This window comes from Phycodurus eques, chromosome 21, assembly GCF_024500275.1.
Source record: "Phycodurus eques isolate BA_2022a chromosome 21, UOR_Pequ_1.1, whole genome shotgun sequence".
Classification (NCBI taxonomy): Eukaryota; Metazoa; Chordata; class Actinopteri; order Syngnathiformes; family Syngnathidae; genus Phycodurus; species Phycodurus eques.
In genome coordinates, this window is record NC_084545.1 from 5486481 (window position 1) to 5510685 (window position 24205).

Consider the following 24205-nt stretch of genomic DNA (forward strand, 5'->3'; position numbering starts at 1 on the left):
TCCAAATAAACTCCGGAGCTCATGTTCATGGTCCGGTGGAACTCCAGCGCTATGTATATGATGTTAAACACTCTCACATTCTCTGGAACTCAGGAAGCTATGTTTGCTTTTGACTGCACGGACTGAGCCTCTGCTGTTCTTTGCTTGGTTTGGGGGGTTTAACAAGGTTTGACAATACATTTTTTGGCTCATCGTGTGAGCTATCAGACCCAAATGGATTGGAAGCGAAGATGTTTGTGTATATATAATCCTACTACGTTTTAAGGATTGGATTTACTTTGCATCGAGTTCGGTATTTACGCAGTGCTGTCGAGTTATCAGTCAGAGCAGGAAGGACTTCTCCAAACACACCATGCGGAGAGAGACAAGGCAGGTTTCCTCCTAGAATAACTCTCACTAACAAAAACATCCCGCGAGTCGTCGGATTTGAACAGGGGAATTTTTCAGGATCGGACACTTTATTCGAATCTGCTTGAGATAGGACCGATTGTAAGCAGAGGGATAATTATAGAATCATATTGCGGTAAGCAGAGGGATAATTATGGAATCATATTGCGGTAATGAGTCATGAACAAATGGGTCAAGGAAAGCATAAAAAGGAAGAGAGGGGCAGCGGGTTGTTTCATTGCTTTCATAGATTTTATGAAGATCATTGTGTTTTAAGATGTCTTCTATTACTCCATGAATCTTTCAAGGCCTTTTTGGCCTTGTCACGTCATTCCTTGACCTTCACACCTTAATCTGTTCACTATGACACAATCGGGTTCTTGTGAGCAATGATAAACTTATTCACCACTCTTCTAAAGGGAGTGGATGGATGGCGGCGAGGCGGAGTGATGTTTACACTGGAAGAAATAGAGCTTGGCGGTTTAATAGCGCCAGAAGAGCGCCGGGCCAGTGTCCTTTCACGCCTGCAGGACATTTGTCTTAGGGCTCCCTTTCCATCAATGGCAAACAATGAGGGAGATGGACACAGAAGTCAATTCAATGAAAAGGTGGAGTGGCAAGGCCATAAACATTAGAAGGAAGGAGACGAAGGGCGATAAGATTCTGGTTCTGTAAGCACTAAACACTATCATGCGACAGACAAAATGTTATCTGTGGGTCAACAAAAGGTGTCTTTTTTCTCTTTTCTCCGGAGATAGAAATCCCAAATTCAAAGAAAATAAAACATCTTTGGACAATCATATCTGTGTTGGCTGCCCAGGTCATCCTCTGGAACGGAACAGCTTCATTTGAGGCTATTTCTGTTTGGTCCTGACTGCTTTGAAGTGTTTCCAGTGGGCGTCCAGACCAATTATGGATGTCAAATAAAAAAATAAACAGGCATATGAAAGAAGGACACAAGAGAGAAGATGGACACTAATGAATCATTACCAGCGAGACTGGACGTTTTTGCGTCAGTGTCTGTGGAGAACAGCGTTGAGCCCGTTTCTGTCCTATGACAGCAAATGTTTGCAGCTGCTCAAGGAGCTCCCCTTGTCTTTGAGGATGTTTACACAACAGCAACTAATTAAAGAAGGGAAAACTGAACGGCGTTGGAAATTTAAACAAGATAAGCAGTAACAGTGGTGCCTTGAGATATGCGTGACTCAACTTACTCGTGTTCCAAGATATGAAGCGTCATTCGGACGATTTTTGGCTTTGACTTGCAAGCTCAAACTTGAGATACGAGTGTTTTATGGTGGCAGTGAACGCAACTCACGTCACATTAAGAAGCACTTTGGCAAATAGGGAACAGTTCTGCAATTAAAGAGGCTTCAAGCTGTTTAATGCCACTCCCAATTGAAGTTTACTGTCAAACTAAACAAAACTAGGTGAATTGCATGTTGTGTATTTAAAACAAACAAACTGCTTAGCCTTTAGTCCGCCAGCTTAAGGCTAATGCTAAATAGCATCTATGTTGTGGTGCTATAACCTTTTAAGCAACGGATTGAACACAAACAGTGCAGCAAAACATTGTACAGAGACAATATAAGAGTACTGTCATATATTCTTTATCCTCTGCGAGGAGCTGAGACGTCAATGTTGTACTGACATCCATGTACAGGATATCTGTCTGTTTGTCAGTCAAGGCTGCAATTTTTGATTTTTTTTTTTGGGGGGGGGGGGGGGGGGGCTGTAACAGATGAATGCTATGTGCATTCATTACAATGAGGAAAGATGATGTGCAATGCGAGTGATTTGAGTTTATGAGCGTGGTCACGGAACAAGTTAAACTGGTATCTCAAGGCACCACTATCTGTTTTGCATGTTGTTTAGTCCCTTACTCTAGCGAATGGTAAAAACGAAGTTAGTACTGACCCTTAATTTTTTTTAGGCATACCATTACACATTTATTATTCACGTCTTTATAGTGAGGAAGAATCTTTGTTTTTTACTTTTAATCCTTTAAAAAGAAAACACACAACAAACAAATGTCCTTTAGGTAGCCTCATTAAGTCTTAGCGTATGAAATGAAAGCTTCCTGCAATGAGGTCTGATGAAACGCTGTAGTGATGCATTGTGACCGCGAGTTGGCTCGGAGCCATGACGAGGGATGACAGCGCAGACAGCCCAGTGGAGAAACACCTGGTGGGACCTCTACCGTTCCCCTCCCCACCTTTGGGCACATGCCACAAGCCCAGGTGTCTTTCCACCTCCGCTAAATGACCCGTGGCGGCCATCAAACTCCACGTGCGTCGGCTCACCACTGTGGTCAGCGTGTCCTCCGCATCCTGGCGTATCAGACAAGTCCAGCCAGGTAACCAAGACAGAAGCTGATCTCGCCGAGCTGCTGTTTGCCTTTGCTCGTGAAAACACAGCAGCTCATATGATAGCATTTAAAGACAAACGGCTTGGCTGAATTAAACTGGCAGCAGTCGACTTACACTTAATAACAGTTTCCTCGCTACATCAGCTCTGGGCAAAGCGCGCAGGAAACTTGGGAGAGACAACTAGAATGATGAATGATGAGGTTCCATCTTATTGTTAAGAATATCTTGGGATTTTATTAGCATGGATTAATGGATTTTTAAAAAGTGAGACACCACACACTACGACAAAAAAAAAAAAATTGGTTTACTTGCGACAACTTGTGAGCTACATTATACAGACACTCAACACAACCAGTTGCTTCTCATTTGGTATCCAGCAGCAGTTCATCCGGTATATGTGAGAACTACTTCTGTATTTGGCAAAACAAGTCGCAGAACTTCCTCCCGGTTTGGGCGAATAGCAATGGGGGGTTTCGTGACAATGCAACTGTAGGGACTTTTAATCTCTACATTTTCTTTTGTCTAACACAAGATGTCACACAACAGAGCCACCAAAGATGACAATATTTGGCCTTCGTTCATGTTTACGTATATCATAGTGGTACAGCACATTGACTTCGAATGGGGATATGTATGCTTAAATTTGGCCTGATTGTCAGTTTGTGTGTACCATGCTTTATCACAGTACAGTAGGTCCATTGGACTTTCTACACTGATCGTATAAAGAGTGATGAGACATTTTAAAATCAAGTCAGACAGTAAGTCAGTTGCATGTCCTTTTTACAACGGTTCAGCTTTAATTTTCCATGCAGATGAACGTCTTCCAGATGCTACTCCATTGAACACCGGTAAAATCTATTCAAGTGCAATTGGAGATTTCTAGATTACGTTAATTTAATGTTGTAAGAAAGCTCTGAGGCAAACTCTTCTTTTTCCACACAGATCCCCACAAACACAGACATACCGAGAAGATCTAGGACACTGTTGTAAGTTTCACGCAGCGACATTAGATGAGGTCAGCGGCAGTGACTGTTATGACGTATAAAGTAGCTGTCAGATGGCGATAATAACAGCACAATTGGGAGCAAAAGCGTGGTCAGGTGTTAAGCTTCACACCTTTGTCCTGTTTGCAAATCACCTAACACCTGTGTTTTGCGATATTGTAACTTTCGACGACACACATCACACACACAAAATTAAACACACGTGCTAATGTTAGCGTATTCTGTTGCCTCAACTCTGAACACTGCAGTTTTACAGTATACTCTACGGTCTTCACTTTGCTACAGCGGCCCTCAGTCTCCAGGTAGGTCTTTCAAAATTTTGCTCAAATTAAAGGACACATCCATTGTTGTCGTTTGTTAGCATGTCCAGCTCCGACTGATGTATTCTATGTGCCGTGATCTTTGCAGATACCTGTGAACCATAGTATTCAAAGCCCTTTCTGAATAGGAATTAGTGTCAAGAAAGTACAGTATGTTGACCTGATACTTCTCGACTTAGAAAGAACCTTTGTATGTTGCGTAGGACAGCCTTTAGCCGGAGTTGTGAGTGGAAGTTAGAAGAGTCTTTATACACGTGCAATCCAGGTGCATTTTTTTCCAAAATCAAATCATCTCTCTGCCTTTCGTTTTTAAGGGTAATTTTTTAAGATGAGTTTAAACTGACACCTTTTTTACGCCCATAATTCATTTGGTGGTTTAAACTATTGACATGAGTAATTTAAAACATTTTGGGGGGGGGGGGGGGGGGCGTCAATTACTTTTCGCAATTCTAGTTAGGACTTGGTCCCTACTGATTGTATTTAGAGAAAGATGAAAAGCTTGCTCAAAGGCGGTCCTTGTTTTACAGAGTTCCGTTCCAATGGTGGCGATGTAACCGAAATTTGGACGTAAATCGGATGCCTTTGACCACCCCCAACGCAGTAGTAAAGTCATAATTACACAGCATTAACCGAGCGTGCATTGCTGTACTAATTCATTGCGTGCTGTTCATAACATCGAAATATCCAGAATTAGATGAGAGCAGCGCAATGTCTTTGAGACCGCAAAATAACTTCGCAAGAGGAAGGAGCGCATCTCTCCCCGTGGGAAAATCTCGCCGTGCGTTTGATCCCCGTGAGCAAACTTCTACACGCATGGCCAAATCTCATGCGAGCCTGCGCTGCAGTCACCCATTTACTGTCAGCCTCCTCGTGATCTACGCAAGGGAGGTGAGCTTCTCAGGAGTGATGACTATGCGGCGGTAGAAGGCGACGCATGCAACAGTACGGATTGTTTAATCAACGTACGTCATTTGCGAAATCTTTTTTGAGTGCACATAATCACCCCACCCCCCATTAGTTTAATTAGACACGGCCACACACACACACACACACACATTAGAAGCACTCTCTCCTTTTTTTTTTTTTTTTTTTTTTGCTTTACTGAATGGTTGGCTGCAGTTCAGATCAGTGCCAAAAAACAACAACAACAACAACACAACAGCTATTCAAAACAAGGCTTCAGCGGCAGATGGAAGCAACAGAGCAGGAAAAACAAACAATTAACCCAAAGGGAATTCCCTTTGCCATGGAGATGAAAATGACAATAAGTAGTGCTTGTCGTAAAGAATTCTGTAATTGTCTGATTGTCTGTAGCAGCGAGGCGAACACTCACCTTGAACTCTTAAGGGCGTCCAAATGCGACAGTCCCAAAAAGTTTTTCCGCTCCTTCCCGGCGGATCTGCACACTTTTCCCAACTCCCACTCCCTCCCTCCTTCCCGTTGCTCTCTTTCTCTCTCTCTTGCTTTCTTACTTCAGCACTTCCTGTGCTGCTGTTTATGCTCCAATCAGGTCATCCAACAAAACTGCGCACCCCCCTCCTCCTCTTAGCCCAAGTCCTTTCGCTCAGCCATTGTTTGGCAAAGGCTTGTCACATGTATGCCTGCGAGAGAGAGAGAGTGTGTGCGGAATCACATAGACACCGAAGGGGGTGGTCGACTCCCAGCTTGAATGTCTTACAAGGACAAGTTTGTTTTTGGAATTAGAAGGGGGCAGCAAAATCTGTTTTTTTCAGGCGTCTGGAACTTTCGCTCCAAATCCAGCAGCTTGCTGTTACAAACCTCGATAAGGCTCGAGCTTCAGTGGCCCCCTGAGAGCCGCCCAGTTCCAAACACAAGGCGTCTTTACCGAGTTCTCCGCCCCGACCAAACCATAATTGACTGCCGCAGCGAGGCGGCCAGGCCCACTCTTTCCTGGCGAAAAAACAGAGGTGGAGGGGCGGAGGTGTGATTTGGGGGTGCAAGGCCAGGAGGTGAGAGGTGATGTGTGGGCGGAGGCAGGTTGACAGCGGCACACTGAGTTTTTGTTTGGCTTTGTCAACACCTTCATCATTGCACCGCGCTAAACCCTTCTGACCTGTGGAAGAGTTCAACTCAAACTGAAAGACACCTTTGCTTGCAATTATGGTTCCTCTTCAAAATATCTTACTACCAAGATAAGAGTTCTTGTACAATTCTGTACAAACAGGGAAGGCAATGGGATTTTTTAAGATCTTCCCACGTCAGACATCTTGCCTTTAGTGTCTGCGCGAGTGTTTTGCGCAAGAGAGTATATCTGACCTTTGGAGGATATAGCATGTGTAAACTGTGAATTGGATTTCCCCTCAAGGGGCCAAAACCTGTTGCTCTAAAAGCTTGTTTTTTAATTCATAAAGGTTAGGACAAATATAGCCCCAAAGTAACTACTGTACTTTGCACTATTTACTTTATTTTTTGCCATTTGTTGAGTGTGTTGAACAAAATTCCATTTTTTTTTTCTCTCACAAATGTGAGTGGCTTGGCTTCATTTTGCAAACCAGCCGATAATGTTACCGGACCATCACTGAACCGGAACCCGCAAGGTAAGAGAAACAGAGGATGACCAAGAGTCACCTGCAGGACATTTACAGAACAAGAACTAAGGGAACAGGAACATCCTGTGGTTGCCATATTCTGTAGCTTTTCTCGCATCAGAGGAAATTGGGAACCTCCTGTATTTTTGGTCACAGTAATTAGGCAAATTTGTTCTGTGAGGAGACTGTGGGCCGCTGCAGCTAAGTGGAGACTGTGGAGAAGAAAACAGCAGCATCCGGAGCTAAGGTTGACCCAGCAATTTTCTGACTTTGGAGGTAGTATCAGAGCCATAACAGAGCTGGGGAATTTAGCAATGTCGGGACGGAGTTGCCAAGTTTATACACTCGTCCTGTTTTTTGAAAACAATAGCCATTATCCAACAACTATTTTATACGTCACGTCAGACACCGACTCTAATTATCTGTGCAAGCACGAACAGGATCGCATGTAGCCTCTTTCACAGTGCCTTTTTGCCAAATTAGCACATAAGAGGTGTGACAGCAGCATTTATTTGCATTTGCCTTTTAAACAACTCACTGAAGGAGGGGATTCCCCTTTCCTGTTGCGGCTTCACTCATTCAGATAATCAGATACGTGGCGATAGCATCTGGATTAGCGACAATTGCTTTCAAAGTATCTGAATTCATATTCTGGTCGTGGCTTCCACCTCGATACCTCGTCAGAAAACAGCAATGCCCCATTCTTTATTTTATATCGGGAAAAATTGCAAATTGGGCTTAGATGTGCAGTGCGAAAGGTTCTAATGCTGCAATTTTGCAGGATCTCGCTGTATAAAAGGAGCTAATGACGTTAAAAGGAGCTCATGGCTCTACCGGTGAGCAGTTGTTTACACGTGGTTACGCCTCTGCCCACGTGGAACCCTTGTAGTAAAAATACAAGCTTGTTGTACCTGGGTTTGCCAATTGCAAGAAGACCCATACTGGTAACGTGCAATGAAAAACAGGATTTCGAATGTTCCAGTTAAGCTCAGAAGATGTGCTAAAACTATGAAAATAAGACCTCCTTTGTAATGAACTAGAATTATCCTAGTGGTGAGACTACATTGGAAACCAAAAAAGCCACTCCCATTATCGTTTCAATCCACTTGTCATCTTTTTGTTCCAAAAGAAGTCCCTAATTGTCCCCTGAACGCGAGTCAGTGGAGCCACAAGAAAAGATTGCAGCACCTCTTTTGCCAGGTTGGATTCTCGAGACATTTATCTTGTTGTTTAGTCTGGGTACCGCATGTTGGAGCGAGGGGGCAGGAGCAGGGGATGGGGGGTGGGGGGTCTCCTTGCATCTGTGCATCACTGTTTTAGGCAGCGGCACAGATGCACAAAACACAACGCGGCGGCATGAAAAGAAGAAATTTGCATTGTCACTCCCTTTGGAGGTCAGGTGTGCCTGTGTAGTAAAAGTATTGATTCAACTTCTTAAGTAAAGGTACAAGTACAGACTCTAAAATCTACTTTCGTACAAAAGTAAAACAGTTTCCTTCTTTTATGAACTTGCATAATGCTCGTACCAACAATAAAATCACTGGACAGTGGACACAAATTCTGACAGGATAGTCAGGACTGAACTGACTACAGCAGGTGCTGCATGAGCAAAATAAAACCATCACAAAAGCTGCTATCCTCTGCGTCACTGCTGTTCCTGTTTTTAGTGCCTGAGATACGAATTAGACATGCAGAAATAGAGACACACACGAAGATATGTTTCACAACAGACTCCGTAAGCTGCAGCAATATTAGTCCAATTTTGCAAAGGATGACGTATACATGCCCGTGAGTGTTGTTATATTGTCTACATGTGCTGTAAGCCAGGTCACTCGTATGTCAAGGCATCACTGAAGACAAGTAAAGTACAGATGCACGTACTTGAAAAATTAATTGAAGAACAGTCAAGTATTTGTACGTTGTAATATAAAGTATTTGCACGTTGTTATTTCTCACAACTGCTCCTATGGGAATGTTGCCTCCGAGTCATTTATGGAGAACATAAAAGGGAGGCAGGTGCAGGTTTGAAAGGAAGTGCGGCAGATTCGCTTTCTTCCCGCGTTAGGCCAAAAAAACTCCCTGCTTAATCCCCACTAGATAAATCCTCCCCTTGCTGAAAGGCGAGGCACACAAAACGCGACGAAATGAACCAAAATATTTGACAGCGTCAGAGCGAGCAGGTGAGGATTACACATCTCGTTGTTCACTTTGGGAGTACCGGTGTACTTTCTGTCGCAGTCACGGTGTCAAAGAACCACCTGTGCCTGCCGGAGGAGACCGAAGTCGACTCCACTGCATCCGTACCACGAGAGTCAAGTGACAGATGGATGCCTTTCAGCCACACAAATGTCAGCCCATTGAAGACAAGAGGCACGTTCACATTGCCAAAAACAAAACAAAACCTTTAACGTTCCCCCTAAAAGTCATCATTTTTCCATATAACGGCACATACTCGGAATGTGGGACGAAGTCTATCTAACGATTTTCCAAGTCACAAATATGCGGGGATTCACACTGTACTACCTCTGAAACCGGAAAACTACCGGGTCGCCTTCGGGAGTAGAAAAAAAGAGGTGCATCAGGTTCATGCTGTCCAAAGTTCCTTGAACGCTGCCTCTAAAAAGTCACCGTTTCCCCGTATAAACGGCAAGGACGCCAAGCTGACGGCTTCAGAGGTAGTGTAGCGTCTTTAATATAAAGATTCTCCAAAATAACACAGGGGTGGGCATGCTGCCTCTGTTACATCTGTGAAACTACAAAAATCCCTCACTGTATCGCACTTCACCCAGCGCGATCTCCGTACATCGTGGATTTTTGTGGTAAATTATGCTCGCAGATTTTTTTTGTGTTTAAAATGCGTGTTTAAAATGTCTTAAAGGGAGGTCTTTTAAGTCTTCAACTCTTTAAAAAATATGACATAGTCGCTCTATATTATGGATTTTCACCTGTGATGGGTGGGTCTGGAACTACCGCGATGAACAGTTCAAACCCCCTCAAGCTGTCAATTAAGCAAGATTTACTCTGAGTGCATATTTTGCTTTTTCTTTGCCACGCCTATTCTTTAAAGAGGCTGCTGTCAGGACGTCAAGATAGTGCAACACCTCTTCAACCTTTGTGAGATCTCGTTTAAGCAAGCATCACAAATTCACAAAATTAGCTCTCTGCTTTTTCCTTGGCCGTTTGTGTTTTTCACTGGATCCAAATAGATTTCAAAGCCATGGGAAAGACCTGAAAGTCAGACTCTTGCTGGCTCATGTTAGTTTTAGCTTGCAGGACATGTTCCGACTAAACTGATAGGGAGAGTGAGAACGGGGGGTGGGGGCGGAGCGAGCATCAAAAGGCCTAAAAGGCCTTGGCTGCCATCCCCCTAGATCCCCCCCCTCTAGCCCATAGACCAAGCTGCCTTTTACGTATATTTAGCCTCAAATCAGCCAAAGCCCATCTTGAGCTGCTCCCCTCCACTCCAAAGCCAGTTTCATAATCTTTCCACGGAGGGGCCGGAAAGTTTAGGCCGACGGCAACAACTCAGCCGCTTGACAACGAAGACAAAAACTCTCGTATAAAATGCACACAAAGAAATGTTACCAAAACTTGCTAAAATGCTATGACTTTATCAATGTCAAAGTAATGTCCAAGACTGCACTGCTACGTTGAAGGCCCACCATTATCAAGGAATATAGTGCCATTATCGCTTCACAGCAAGCAATCAGTGTACTGTAAATACATGACCTTGTTGTCATAGAGACAGAACTCCGAGTCAGGTTTATAGAACAATGCAGTATGTTTATCGTCATTTTGTGCACTTTATTGCCTAGTGAGGCCTCCAAAGAATAATGGGTGTTACGAGGATGTATTCAGAGTGATGGCAAAATAACAAGCCTCTATAAAGTGTAATACGAATGCAAAAAAAGCACATTTGTGCCGTCTCCATCAGTAATGGCAAGGCGATGCTGACGACTTTGTCACACAATTACTACTTTTTCCTCATCATATTACCATTTTCTTCTCTCGAAATATCACAAATTTATTTTCATGAAACTACAAGTTAGCATTAAATAAAAGCTAACGATTGCTGTCTGTAGATTTTTTTGATAATGCTAAAAACAACGCTAACAACAACAATTGCGACTTTTTCTCATATTACAGCATTATTGTCACACAATAACAACTTTTTTCTCTGACTATCCCGACTTCATTCTTACAAATTATTACTTTTTCCTCATGATATTATGACTTTATACTTTTTATATTATATTATTACATTTTTTATATTACAAGTTTTCTCTCATAATATTATGACTACTCTTGTAATACTACAACTTTTCTTATTCGGTATTACAACTTTATTCTTTTATATATATATATATATATATATATATATATATATATATATATATATATATATATATATATATATATAAAGTCATATTATGGCTAAAAGGCGCAGATTTACTGCAGACAGATTGACTGCAAGAACTAAATCTGCGCCTTTTAGCCATAATATGACTTTATTCTTGCAAAACTTAAAATGTTCTCTCTCTGAACGACAATACTAACTCAGTCGGACTTGAAACCTAAAGATACAAGTTACTTAACGACGGCACCCTTTATTGGTTCTCTGGAGAATGTACCAGCCATGAATAACTGATAAACGGTGGTTGCACGTCAAATGAACTGCCAGCTGTCACTTCCATTAAGCGAGCTGCAATTCACGACTTGCCACTGACGGGAGGAACGCTCGCTTGTCAGAACCTTCCAGGGCGTAATCGCGCGACAACAAACAAATGCGTTTTGACGTTGTGCAGAGCAGAGAAACACTTGGTTTCCCCGCCACGATGATGCCGATGATAAGTTCTCTCTGAGTGTAAACAGTGCACGGAGGAAACCGAAGACGAGGTCAACTAATGAAAGATTGTGTTTGGCCAAAATAAGTACAGGTGAACAGAGCGCCTCAAAAGTCAAGCCATTTTTTTGTGTTTTGCCATTTCTTTGGTCTAAAATAGATCTTCGTGCTACCCAAGAAGGCGTTTGGCATCTCAAGCTTAGTGCAAAAAAAAAAAAAATGAAATAGCAATTACATATTGCGACAATTACCAATAGGATGCTAACGTAAATAGTATGTAATATGGCTAATGGCTAACATGAAAATCAGTTGCTTGCACCTTTATGTGCCCATCAGAAGTTTTCAAAGGGTGAGTGTATTTACTGTTTTATTATACAGTGGTTAACTTTTCTTTTTGCTTGTGTAACAGTAAAGAATGTTACATTGCTTCTTAAACAGTGCCTGAACAGCTAATAAAAGCTTTATGAGAGCAACAGTTTGATTAATTCACTAAATGTTATTTCCTTTGGGGAAAATAGTAATAGTAGAAGTCAACCACCCTCAAAGAAGTGATTATTTACTTCCATTCCTGCAACTTTATTAATTTCAAATATCCCGCAGGATCAAAAGCCACAAGACAGAGATATTAGGGTGTAGCTCACAGTAAAAATGATTCATTCAAGTGAAACTAAGTGCCAAAATTCTCCCTTTTTATCTTTTCCTCATGACAAAGGGTGTTTTGTACCATTTTGTAATATCAGGCGAGGTTCATTCAGAGCATCAGGAATAGGGCAACCAGCGAGGAGGCGCTGAAACTTTACAAAGAGGGTTTAGAGACGCTCAGCCTGTGGGGAGGTAAGAAACGATATCTAAAGTCAACATCTGTTTTGGAGTAGCCTACAGGGACAGACATAACCACAGAGTGGAAATCACACAAGCTTGAACTTGCGCTTCTGTCTCAAATCTTGCGCTACAATGCTGCACAGACAAAATGGATGAGGGAGCTATCGCCATGCATCAAAGAGACTTTTATTTTGCGTAATACGAGGGTTTTTGCCTTCCTGACCGAGATGGTCTCAAAAATCCATCCATCCAATTTCTATACTGCTTGTCCTCATTAGGCTCACGGGTGAGCTTTAGATTTTCCCGACTGACTTTGGGCGGAAGGCACTTCAACAATACTCCCCTTGGCACCAATTACTACTTTCCTATTAGCCTGGGCTTTGGCATCATCTTGTGGCAACATAGGGCGTCATAGAGAGAGCACAAAATATGCAAGTCAATTTGTGACTAGCAAAGGCCAAAATGTACTTCTCAACACAATACATTACCAAACAAACACATTAGGATGAATGGTATGTCACCATGTGTTTCCCAGTTTTCTGGAGGCATTAAACCTCAGGCTGTTAACTTCAGAGCTCATCAGAAATCCACCCCTCCTGCCGCATTCTCTCCCCCGCAGCTTAGCGACGCAGCCGGGCTAAAACGCTGTGTCAACGAGGCGTCTCAGCTGTCTAGTTGACAAGCTTGAATGTCTTACCAGTGACTTCATTGCATGACCAAAGCTTATTATTCACCTTCTGAAAAAAAATCCCCCTGATCTAAGAGCAAATGGAAGGGAGGAGCTGATCCCAGAGTCAATGATTCTAGTGGTTTACCCAGAAGGGATGCGAGAAGTTGAGAGTCAAATCCATCTGTGTGTTAAGTCTGAAGTTCTTCGCCACGGCCTAATTGAACAAGTCACGCCCAGAGGTATAAACCTATAAACGTCACATGACACACTGACGTAACTCTACACAAGACTTCAGGCTCCATTAAGCTGCCAACGAGCCAATCTAAAATCACATTGGCTGCACAGCAGGGGGCGCTGACTGCCAGGTGCAAGAAGCAGAAGCCCAAAGGAGCAACTATATGAAGGGGTTGAGAAACCTTCTTCTGTCACACACTTGACAGAGATTCAAAGAGATCTCACACACACTCCTCGTTTTACCCATCCCGCGTGTGATAGCTGTGGATGAGGGCCTTTATTTTCTCAGTAACAAAACAGCCTCCAGGACTTAAATTCTTTAGTTTTCTGGCATGAATCTCACAACAGAGAGCCAGTCAAAGCGGTTCAAGGACACTGGCCTCTTTCACTTTGGCCGTCATCTAAGCTGGCATTTTCCCAACTTGGTACCGATGGGGAATGGGGCTGTGATCGGCCCACAAATTTGCCAGCTTCTGACATTGTATCAGAGAAGTAACAGAGGCAGAATACCGCTAGCCACGACCAGACTGTGAAATTTAACACCCGGGATTCACTGTGTTGCAATCCACTGTTGTCACCACACATCTGCAGTATTTATGTTAATAGGGCACCCGTACTGGAATTTGCTTGACCAATAAGCAAACGGTTATGGTTTACATCACCGAGATGGTATGAGGTCGCTGGTGCTTAGAACCACGACTGAGCAGGTACTGGAAATAAAAGTCGCAGTAGCTGCTTTTGCCAATGGAAAATGGTCATAAATGTGATATCTAAATGTGTTTGCCGTGCCTGCAGTCCATGAAAGCGATTTAACTATGCCTTATTATCCTCCTCAGTGTGGAAATCACATGGTACACATTAATAATGATCACAAGAAAAAGTCCTTTGCCAAAATAAAAGGTTAATGCGATGATCCCAGTGGAACCTGAAGCTAATTTCTCGTCTTCATCTTCATTGCATAATTGCTGTTCGCAACATTTAAAAAGACCACCAAAAACCTAATTGTCTCCTTGTCATTTAAAGACTGAAAAGTACTTTTTAAAGGGAAAATATCACTATACACAGAACTGGAGTTTTTTTTCTTTAGTCTTTGAGATGAAAGGCTTGACTGAAAATGTTTCTATCTGTGCTATTTTGGAGATGATTTATGGAGCGACATGGAGACTCAAAAGTGTCTGTGTAGGTCAGTAGGTCCTGAAGACTGTTTTTTTTTTTACCTCAGACTGCTTGGCCTGAAGAATGTGAATGAGAGAGTTATTCAGGGAAGGGAAAAAAAAGTTGAATGACTGTTAGGGATTCCTTTGGAAACTATGCGGCATAATCCAAACAGAACTTTTGACAACTCAAAAGTAGAAATTCATCAAATGGAGCCTCGAAACCATGGTGGTCTTCCATGAGATTGCCTTTTTAATTTACTCTACAGCTGCAGCCAATCACCTCTACCGTGTCTCCTGCCTCAGGAGCCAAGGGGAGAAAAAACGAACACCCACCGCAAATTACACCCCCGGAGGAAAAACACAGCAGTCCCAGTGGGGAGGATTTACAATACACACTCATGAGTGATCACATAAGCAACACCCTTTCTTGTTGTTCACCAGCCTGATTTTTCGTCTGTTTCTGTTTCGAGGGATGAGTCATGTGCACTCATTTGCAAACCCAGACTGCAAGTCCGTGAACGCACCATTAGCCCACATACTGTAATCTCATGTTTCTAATGACTCACTCTTCCAGGGGAGGTATTGTCCCATCTTTACATGCTGCATTTGGATGAAAAGATCTCTTTTGTTGCACTTTTCCCAGGCAGGCTGAAGATTGCCTATCTCAAGTCAAAGATGCTGAAACTATTAACAAAAGACCAGGAAAAAAAAACTGTCAATGTAGAAAAAAAGGCAGTCGTTAATGTTATCAGGCTTCAACCCTCAACAGATGGGTAGTGCGATTTCAATGATGTTTTTTAATTCTTCTAAAAACATCTCCCTTTTGTCATCACCTTGTATAATGATGTGTTTCAATCCTGCAATCACTTGCTTGGTGACAAACGTTGCGGACGTGAAGAAACACAAGCAAGTTGTCAGTTCCTCACCGTGCCAAGTCGCTCACTAAGAGATGAGTTCATCGCAGAAACGCGCCCGACTGCATCTCCAAAGGGGCATGTGAACAAATCCTTACATGATGGGGCAGGATAACCTGAGGGCCCACGTTTTGATACATTGGCTAAGTTACTTTCAGGTTGAGCAAGAGGAGAAGTGAGAATGAATAAAATGAAAACAGCAATCGCTTGGTCAAGGTCCACATAGCCTAAAACTATTGGCCGTGCTAGTCCACACCTTGTTGGAAATGTACTTTCAAACAGTATCAGAAGTAAAATTAACCTTCTAAAAGTCTGAAATTGGGCCGTGTGTCAAGCAGCGGTCAGCTCTGAAGCTTTCACACAGTGGAAATGTCACCTGTCACATGCACTTATTGTCTTTGCCTTGTACATGACCCCGTAGTTCTTTTCTTTCAGCTGCCATCATGCCCTGGAAATAGCAGCACCTTGGGGGACCAGAGAAATGCATTTACATGGAATGTCCAAAGTTTGATTTTCCATTCATCTATTTTCTATCCTGTTCAGGTTCAGCGGTTGTGATCAGCCTTTGTACATTCTATGGCTGGATGTATCTTTTGCTTTCTGTGAAAATTCTGACAGAATACATTAGACTGAAAGGGAACTGGGAGAAAGCACGAAGTATAAAGATGGGCTGACGGGGGACATTTTAGCTCTGTGAAGACCCTCACAAAGAGACATAATCCTGATTGGTATTCACAGAAACATCTGGTTTCCAGTACAAACCTGCCCCCTTAGTAACCCACAAGCACACTTTTTTTTTAACCGCAGGGAGGGATTCGCGCACAGTCAGGGCTCAAGACCTGTTCATTTCTCAGCATGCATGCCCTGCTCACATTCCTGACCTCCTTCTGTCACTCTCTTACCAACTTCACCCCACTTTCTGCTGCCTATGACTCCATCCGCCCCAAAGTCTAAAACCCACCTGCTTTCCTCCGATGATTTCTTTGAGAGAAGCTGACAGGAAGATATAGGATCTGTCAGCCAAACGCCAACAGTACAATATAGAAACTTGTTGAGATTCCTAATGTGAGTGTGACCCCGACACGACAGTGAAAGCTGGCGCCCTGCAGAGTTGGGAGTCTAGTGAGAGTCAAAAGTGAATGATAAGACTCCTTTCTTCAAGAGCACACCCCTTCCTTCGTAATCAGTGCCCCACTGAGGCGCAGCAATATTTGCTGTTCCTTTTTCAGTTTCACTGTGCCAGACCAAAGTGATAGCAACTGGGGGCAAGCATACCCATGATTGCAGGAAACATGGATTTGTTTGTCTCAAAGGTTTACCATGGATCAAACTGTCAGTGAAAAATCCAGCCAAATATGAACGAATGCTTCTATAAATGGCATAGTTGTGCTGCATCTCACAAACAGTTTTACATCTCCAGGTCATATCAAGCACACTTCAAACTTTGTGGGTGACTGCGAGCCAACAAAAAAACTACTCTTGTGATTTGAATAAATATCTTAGCAACAAGTGTGGTTTTTGAGGTTGATGCAATAAATTAATTTCCTTTCCAGGAGGCTAAGAAGATGAGTAATGGACAGATTCAAAGGGAGGCAAGCATAAAAGCCTTAAACCCTAAATTTAACCAACAAAAAGAGGACCACTTTGAAACATGAGAAGGACCGTGTTCAAGGTTTAGCGTTACTGAATGAGTAGATACGGGTTGACGATGATATTTACACGATGACTTACTGTGGACAGAGCTTTGATGCTGGTTGGACACTTTAGGCGTGCTGGTTCTACTCTTTGGAGGGTTTGACTCCATGGTAGGTCCCGCCTCACCTGGGCCCTTTTGTACCACCTGGGTTTTGCTCTGTGTTTTGTCCGTGAGCGATTTCTGCCTGGTTAACACACGGTCAGTGCCCGCCCTCATCAGCTTCTCACCCACGCTCTGCACACGGGCCTGACCGGCCAAAGGAGCTGTGCCAGGGCATTCCTTCCTGGGGGAGGGCAGCTTGGATCCGGCACCGGCTGAGGGAGGCCGGGCCAGCCTGGAGGTTTTTGACATCCCGCTTCGGTAAATCTCAGTCGGTCTCTGTGGCTGTGTCCCGTGGACTCTCTGAGCACCCCGCGGCTCTCCAGCGTGTTGTGACTGGTGCAGGTAGGCTGGGAGGCCCGTGGAGGGAGGGGACTTTGGGGAGGTGAAGGGGGTGGGGGATTATTAGCTCTCTGAAAGGTGCTCTCCTCTCCTGGCGTGGCCTCCTGGGATCATTCTCCAAAACAAACTGTGTGCATGTGCATAAACCTGTGGAGTAGCAGGACGAGCTGTGCCAAAACTAACAGAATCTTAGTCTCAAGTGACTCTTTAATCCTCCTTTGTGCAATGTTGTTCACTCCGTCAGCATCACATGCCTACCTTGTAAGTTTGCTTCCCATGTTTGTGTCCTCTTGTTTTTCAGTTGCACATGCTCAACGGCATTCCGGCACTCCAGAGAGATTCAAATTTAAAGAGGCCAACAAAGAAGAAAAGAAAGAGCAAAAGTCCTCCTTCAGGTGCAGCTCCTGAAGCTGTTCCAGATGTGAGCGCACCGCTTCGTGTCATCAGTGCATCGCTTCGGTTCAATCACCAGGCTTGCTCTTGTGCTGCTTTCACCCCTTCTCCTAGTCTTCCCTCCATTCATCATTTACTCTTTCATCTCTATTCCCTGTAGACGCTTTGCACTCCTTCTCCTCACGTCAGATGGCGATCCGACGAGCCGAGTGAAGAATCGCGCTCTCACATGCTCGCCCTCCCGCTTGGCGGGTGGATTTTGCGGAGAATTAAAAAGCGCAAAAGGAGCGAGCGTGTGTGTGTGTGTGTGTGTGTGTGTGTGTGTGTGCGGTGCATGGGTCTGTATGATTTGCTGCGCCAAAAACATCAGCTGTGAAAAGAAAAAGAAAAAAGGGAGGGGGGTGTGCAAAGAGAAGAAGTTGTTCTCAAAGAGAAACACACGGAAGAGAAGATCACAGTTTCTCTATGAAACAAACACATTTTCCCACTTTGACAAATTGCTAAGAGCGAACGCTTGGCCTGCACGCGAACCTGCAGCGACGGTTGCCAAACTATGTCGCTCGTGGGGCAACTTTCCACGTGAAAAGAGGATTTCATGGCAGTCGTTGGATTGGAAAACGTTTACTTTGCAGAGGTTCTGATTCATGAACTCTGGAGACTGGTCATGACAGGAGGCTATTTTCATCTGGATACCTCTTGACACTCACTGCCGCACATGTGATATATTACACGGGGATGCCATTGAATTGCGTGCTGCTGACTGACTAAACACCACAAAATGGATTATAGATAGCCACTGGCTCAAGCGTGTCCACACAACATGTTACAAAAGAGCAACACTTTGTATGCCGCTCATTTTATAAAAAGGGAAACATCCTGGTATAAAATTATACTGGAAACAGTCTTAACACATACTCTATGAATGAATGTGAGTATCAGTTTTTAGGAACATGTTAGCAACCCTCCGAACAAGCATCGCCGGCTGTATGGATATGCAATATTAATACGATGGCCAAATATCTGCATGGCTTTAAATGAGGCAAAGCAGATTGACCTACATTCGTTCCCCGGCGATGACAACATTGGGATTCTAAAAAGTACTGCATGGGAGTCGCAGCATTTGTGGGAAGTGAGGTAAACGCGAAGAGGATGGAGCGCCATTATGGTGCGATTGGATATCGGAAACTGTCGGATTTGCGCGTTCGCGTCACCGGCAGGCTCGGTTCTGCTGCGTTAGCAGCATGCTACCAGGGATTACCTCAAACTAAGGACAACCACGACTCCATATGGGTTTTATTTAAATTCTCTCAGTATGGTTAGCTTGTTATTTGTGTGTGTTGGAGTAGATGAAAGCCCTCTGTGTGGACTGGAAGCCTCCCAGCCTTGAAGCCACGTTTTACTGTACAGTATACAAAAGTGTGGTAGAGCCCATTTCAAAGGTTTAAAATAGCATAGCGTTTAGAGAAGGTTATAATTTCAACGTTCTAGTTAGGACTGTGTTTTTGCAAAATGCGACGGATCATGAAATGCCTCTTTATATGAAATAATAAAACCTGGTGTTGACATGTTACTCGGCCATGTCATGTTAGGGAATATTTACTTTTTAATTGCTGGTATGCAAATAGCTGCATCTCCGGGGTGCTTGCTCACCCATCAAGTGTGAAATTACTCAGGTGAATACTTTATTTTTTTTTTTTGTTGCTGTCTATTTTTTAAAATGTGTCTGTGAGCGAGTAATTCTAAATTTTAAAGAACTGTGATCTCACGATTCTGCAAATTTACATAATACTCTCTGCCCATTACCTGGCAGCCATGTTGGGAGAAGATGTGCCATTTTCAAGATATGGCTGTACCTAGGCCTCACCGGACAAAGCAGCTGATCCAGGGCATTCCTTCCTGGGCAACAGCTCATACCCCGAAAAACCCAGAAGTCCGGTCACTCATATCTCAGGGCACCACTATATGTCAATTTTTAAGAGTGTGGGGAAAAAACATTCCAATAATTGAAGTTGGTGTTTATATTATGGTATTTGGTGGTGGGAAACTTCGAGAACCATGATCATAGTATTTAAAAAGAAAATTTAAAAAAAATCTTATTTTGCTATGAATAAGGTTAAAAGAAAAAGGATGGCTGACTCATGTCAACTCGAGTTCAAACAAGTCCTTTGTTCATTCCTACAACAATTTTTTGAATGTAAGCGCTAATTAATGAACAAGACTTTTTAATTGCTCAATTTGGAGTAAGTGGGAAGCTGGATGATGTCATTGGATGAAAAAAATGATAAATCTTGTAAAAGAGAACACGTACCTATTCGCAGGTCACTATTTAGGAATTCACCTATTTGCATTTTTTATGCGCTCTCTGTAATGCTTTAAGATGCCGCAAGATGCCAGCAAAGCCGCGGCTAATAGGAAAGTAGTAAATAGTGTCAAGGAAGGAGGCTGAAAACATTTATCTTGAATGTTCGATGTCTTTTTATTTCAGGGAGGAGCTAGATTTACGCTGGGTTGTTTGCGGAAGTTACGGAGAGTTTTCCTGCGTAAGTTTTTGCTCTGTTGAGTGGCTTCAAGAACCTCATACCCTGTGTGAAAAAAATCTCCCTGAGAAGCTTCAAGGCAGAGATTTTGCTACGACGTTTTTGCAATCAAATTATTCAAGTTGGTCGATGAATCGCTGCAGCCCTTTTTGGACAATTGTTAATATGCACAGCATTGATAGTACAGCACAAACCTAAAATGTGCAACATCCAAGATACGTTTATCTCACACAGTCAGTTGTGGTATGTTTTTTGCTAACTTTGTGGTTAAACTTGCAATATACAGTACATAGGTCTAATTATTTGTCTCAGGTCACAGTTTGTGCCTTTTCCAGGGCCAAAAAGGTACATGTGCGTTCCCAGTCTCTTAAAGTGTCAAGCGTACAAAAGCAGTATCTTTGGGAGTCCTACTGCAGTGACAAGTCATTGTAGTAGAGAAGGTAGTCTTAATTTCTGAGAGTGTGGGGTGTCAAACAACCATCTTGGTGTGTGGGGGTGAGCGTCTTGAGGTGCATAGTCCCTGCTGAGGATTTAAAGTAGATGTTTTGCCTGCCCCTGGGGGTTTTTCTCCCAGACATTTCTACAGAGGGCTCCCTCCCCGCCACCATGAGTCATTACTCACCAGCAGCCACTGAATCAGTTACTGGAGGCACCCTGCAAGGCCAACAGACATGCACAACAATAGCATTTTCAAGAGTATTTATGTGCGTGTGTGCGTGCTCCTGTGCTGCTGCTAACCACATGAAAGTTACAACTCCAATTTCAATTGTGATCATTCGCTGTGATACGCTACAGCACAACAATCTATAAAAACAGCTCTAAATAAACACATTGGAAACTTCTACATTACAAAGTCAGTTGATTTCATGCACCAACAGAGGCAACACAACTCTTCAGAGCAACAATTTCTCACCAGAACAAACAATCAATATTCTATCAGTGAATTTTTAGTGTAGTGTATCTCTTTTCTATACCAATAGGAATTTCTGTTCGATAAAAGTGACAAAGCCCTCCTGCGAATAGCTAGCAAATAAACTAAATACAGCGGTACCTTGACTTTCGAGTGCTGCATGTTACGAGCTGCCATTTTATTTTTTTGCTTTGTGTTGCAAGACACATTTTTTGCAACAAGTGAGTGAACGAAGTAAAAACATTAAAATAATTGTGCAATTATGGTACTGTAATGTCCTCACAATCGCCAATCCACTTTCAGCCGCTTACCGGGTCAGTCAAATAGTCAAGCACACAAATAAGAAATGACTACACTCCCAAGGAGCTGCCAACCCGACTCCAGCTCCTGATGTCATTCACTATGCCACGCCCCTTTAAGGCACACATGCGACACATGAATACGGTACTACAGTAGGGACAGTAATTACACTTCAATAAATAAATAAATTTATTCAGAAATTGCCCGTAGGTGTGAATGTGAGTGTGAATGGTTGTTTGTTTGTTTGTTTGTATGTGCCCTGCGATTGGCTGGCAACTAGTTCAGGGTGTACCCCGCCTCCTGCCCGATGACAGCTGGGATAGGCTGCAGCACGCCCGCGACCCTAGTGAGGAGAAGCGGCTCAGAAAATGAATGGATGGATGGAAGTTAATTTCTTTACATTCTCTTTACATGCTATTTTGCTTGAGTAAAAACACCAATAATGTAGTGTGTGCAAGGGGGCAGGGCTAGAATAGATTAATGGCATTTCGGTTAAATTCAAGTGGAAAAATTGATTTGATAAGTAAATTTAGTTACGAGCTTGGTCATGATCTCGAAGCATTTCAATGTCATTTCGAACTCACCTTACAACACGACTATTAGAAATAAATGGCTTACAGAAGATTTTAGTTTGAAAAAACTCTATGGAAAACTTTCCATAACAACAGCTAACAACCCGGGCTAAACTTATGTGCTCCCCGACATACAAAGCGTGTTTCTCAGTCGAGATGTATCACTACAACATACTCCCTTGACACCAATTCCTATTTAGACGGGGCTTTGGTGGCAGGTGAATATTATAGCAAATAGCTGGAGATGAGCTCCACGTTAAAAAAACAAAACAAAAAAATGCAAATAGGTGAATTTGTGAATAGTGACCTGTGAATATGAAAAGGGATTATGGTATTTCCAGTATGACTTCGTAGCAGTCAAGAACTAAAAACGGACTCAAAGTCAGCTGAACAATGAGACGCATTGACTAATTAACACTCTGTTAGCAGTCAAAACGTCACATGGTGGACTTCCACTCCTTCTGTAGGTGAGTAGAGCCTGCGAATTGAGAAAGTAGTCGCCATCATAGTAGCATTTATCTGTGTGTCATGCATCGCACCGAAAGCGAAAAGGTCTCGTGAGGGTGATTTCCTGGCAACAGAGCAGAAAGTGCAACAAAATAAACGAAGGGACTCTCCCAGCATCACCAAATTCATAGCCAGGAGCAGAACCGGAAGTACGAAAGCACAAGTATAAGGGCCGTGGAAATTTTGGGTGAGTAAATGAGTAAAGAACATTATCTGGACAAGGATCAATGGCTCGTAAAACAGTCGAGAAGAAAAACATTTTGAGTTTAATTTACTGCATCACGCATGCCTCTAAGACCTTTGACAAAGAGTTTGCTAAGATGATGTAACCGCAGTCGTTTGTGTTTGTGAAGTATTCAAAGCTTTTTGTCTGGTCGGGATGAGACTTTCTACCATTTTAATCAATCACAGCGTAATAATAACGATTGAACATGATTTTGCAGCGGTGTTGTGTTAATGTTGGTGCAGCAATATTAGGTATTTAACACCAACTTGAACAATGCAGTGTTTGGTAACTCAAGCAAGTTGCCGTGTTTTCTGTAGTTCCTGTAAGTGAGTGATTTTTGGAGATGAAAGGATTCCACCCAACGACGACGATATAGAAGGTATAGGTGTACACATTTGGGATTGTTTGTTTCTGCCTTAGTGGAGGTCTGCTCTTATGTGAGTGCTTCTTCTCTCCTGCCTTTTGAGTCCCAGAGGAGTCATCCCTCCTAGATGTTCTATCTCTGGGGCCCCCATGTGGCCTGATGAGTCACTCCTGCTTTTTTTATCCTCATTAGATATTGAGCCCCTGGATATTTTCACACAGACACCACACAGCATGAAAATAAATCAATCAATCCTTCGAGACTAAGCCCTTGGAAAAAAACAGCGGTAACCCCCGACTTCCTCAATTTTAGATGCAAATGACAACATAAGAAATAAATCCTCTGCTTGACATTTATAACATTACGAGACATGAATAATGAAAGAGGAACAATATTGGTTTCTGTGTTGGGGAATCCTGCTCATGAGACTTCACCTCAGTCAACATCGAAGGGAAAGGACCTACGCCACAAGTGCATTTTCACTCCTAGGCCAAGAAGAAAAGTGAGAAATTGAGTTTTAAATATTTCAACAATACATTTGATCCAAGCTGGTTGAGTTCTTTTTACACGTGACTGTTGGTGGAAAGAGTTTGATCCTGAGTGACTAATTGTGTCCATAATTTAATTCAATTGATGGTAATTTAGTAAAAGTAAACATTTTAAAAATATATTTATATGTACTTCAATTAATTGAAATATTTTAAGTTGAGCGGCACGGTGGACGACTGGTTAGAGCGTCAGCCTCACAGTTCTGAGGACCCGGGTTCAATCCCCGGCCCTGCCTGTGTGGAGTTTGAACTGTCTCACAGTTCTGAGGAGTTCAATCCCCCGTCCCGCCTGTGTGGAATTTGCATGTTCTCCCCGTGCCTGTGTGGGTTTTCTCCACGCACTCCGGTTTCCTCCCACATCCCAAAAACATGCATGCTAGGTTAATTGACAACTCTAAATTGCCCGTAGGTGTGATGTGAGTGCGAATGGTTGTTTGTTTGT

General features: G+C 43.0%; 1 protein-coding gene across 11 annotated transcripts in view; it reads right to left on the reverse strand.

The window, feature by feature from the left end:
• Nucleotides 1-24205, reverse strand: part of si:ch211-285f17.1 (sickle tail protein homolog) — a 94611-nt gene that overhangs the window by 57311 nt on the left and 13095 nt on the right. For 5 of the 11 annotated variants that reach the window (XR_009767414.1, XM_061666991.1, XM_061666992.1 and 2 more), the window contains exon 1: nucleotides 17001-17359. The exons of 1 other annotated variant lie outside the window; for it this stretch is intronic. Coding sequence is in view for 8 of the 10 variants with exons in the window: in XM_061666991.1 (XP_061522975.1) it covers nucleotides 17001-17316 (316 nt within the window). In the remaining 2 variants the exon portion in view is untranslated. Of the gene's footprint in view, nucleotides 1-5413; nucleotides 5529-17000; nucleotides 17361-24205 lie in introns of those variants that run through there. 5 more of the 11 variants (XM_061666990.1, XM_061666996.1, XM_061667003.1 and 2 more) reach the window with 3 other exon arrangements.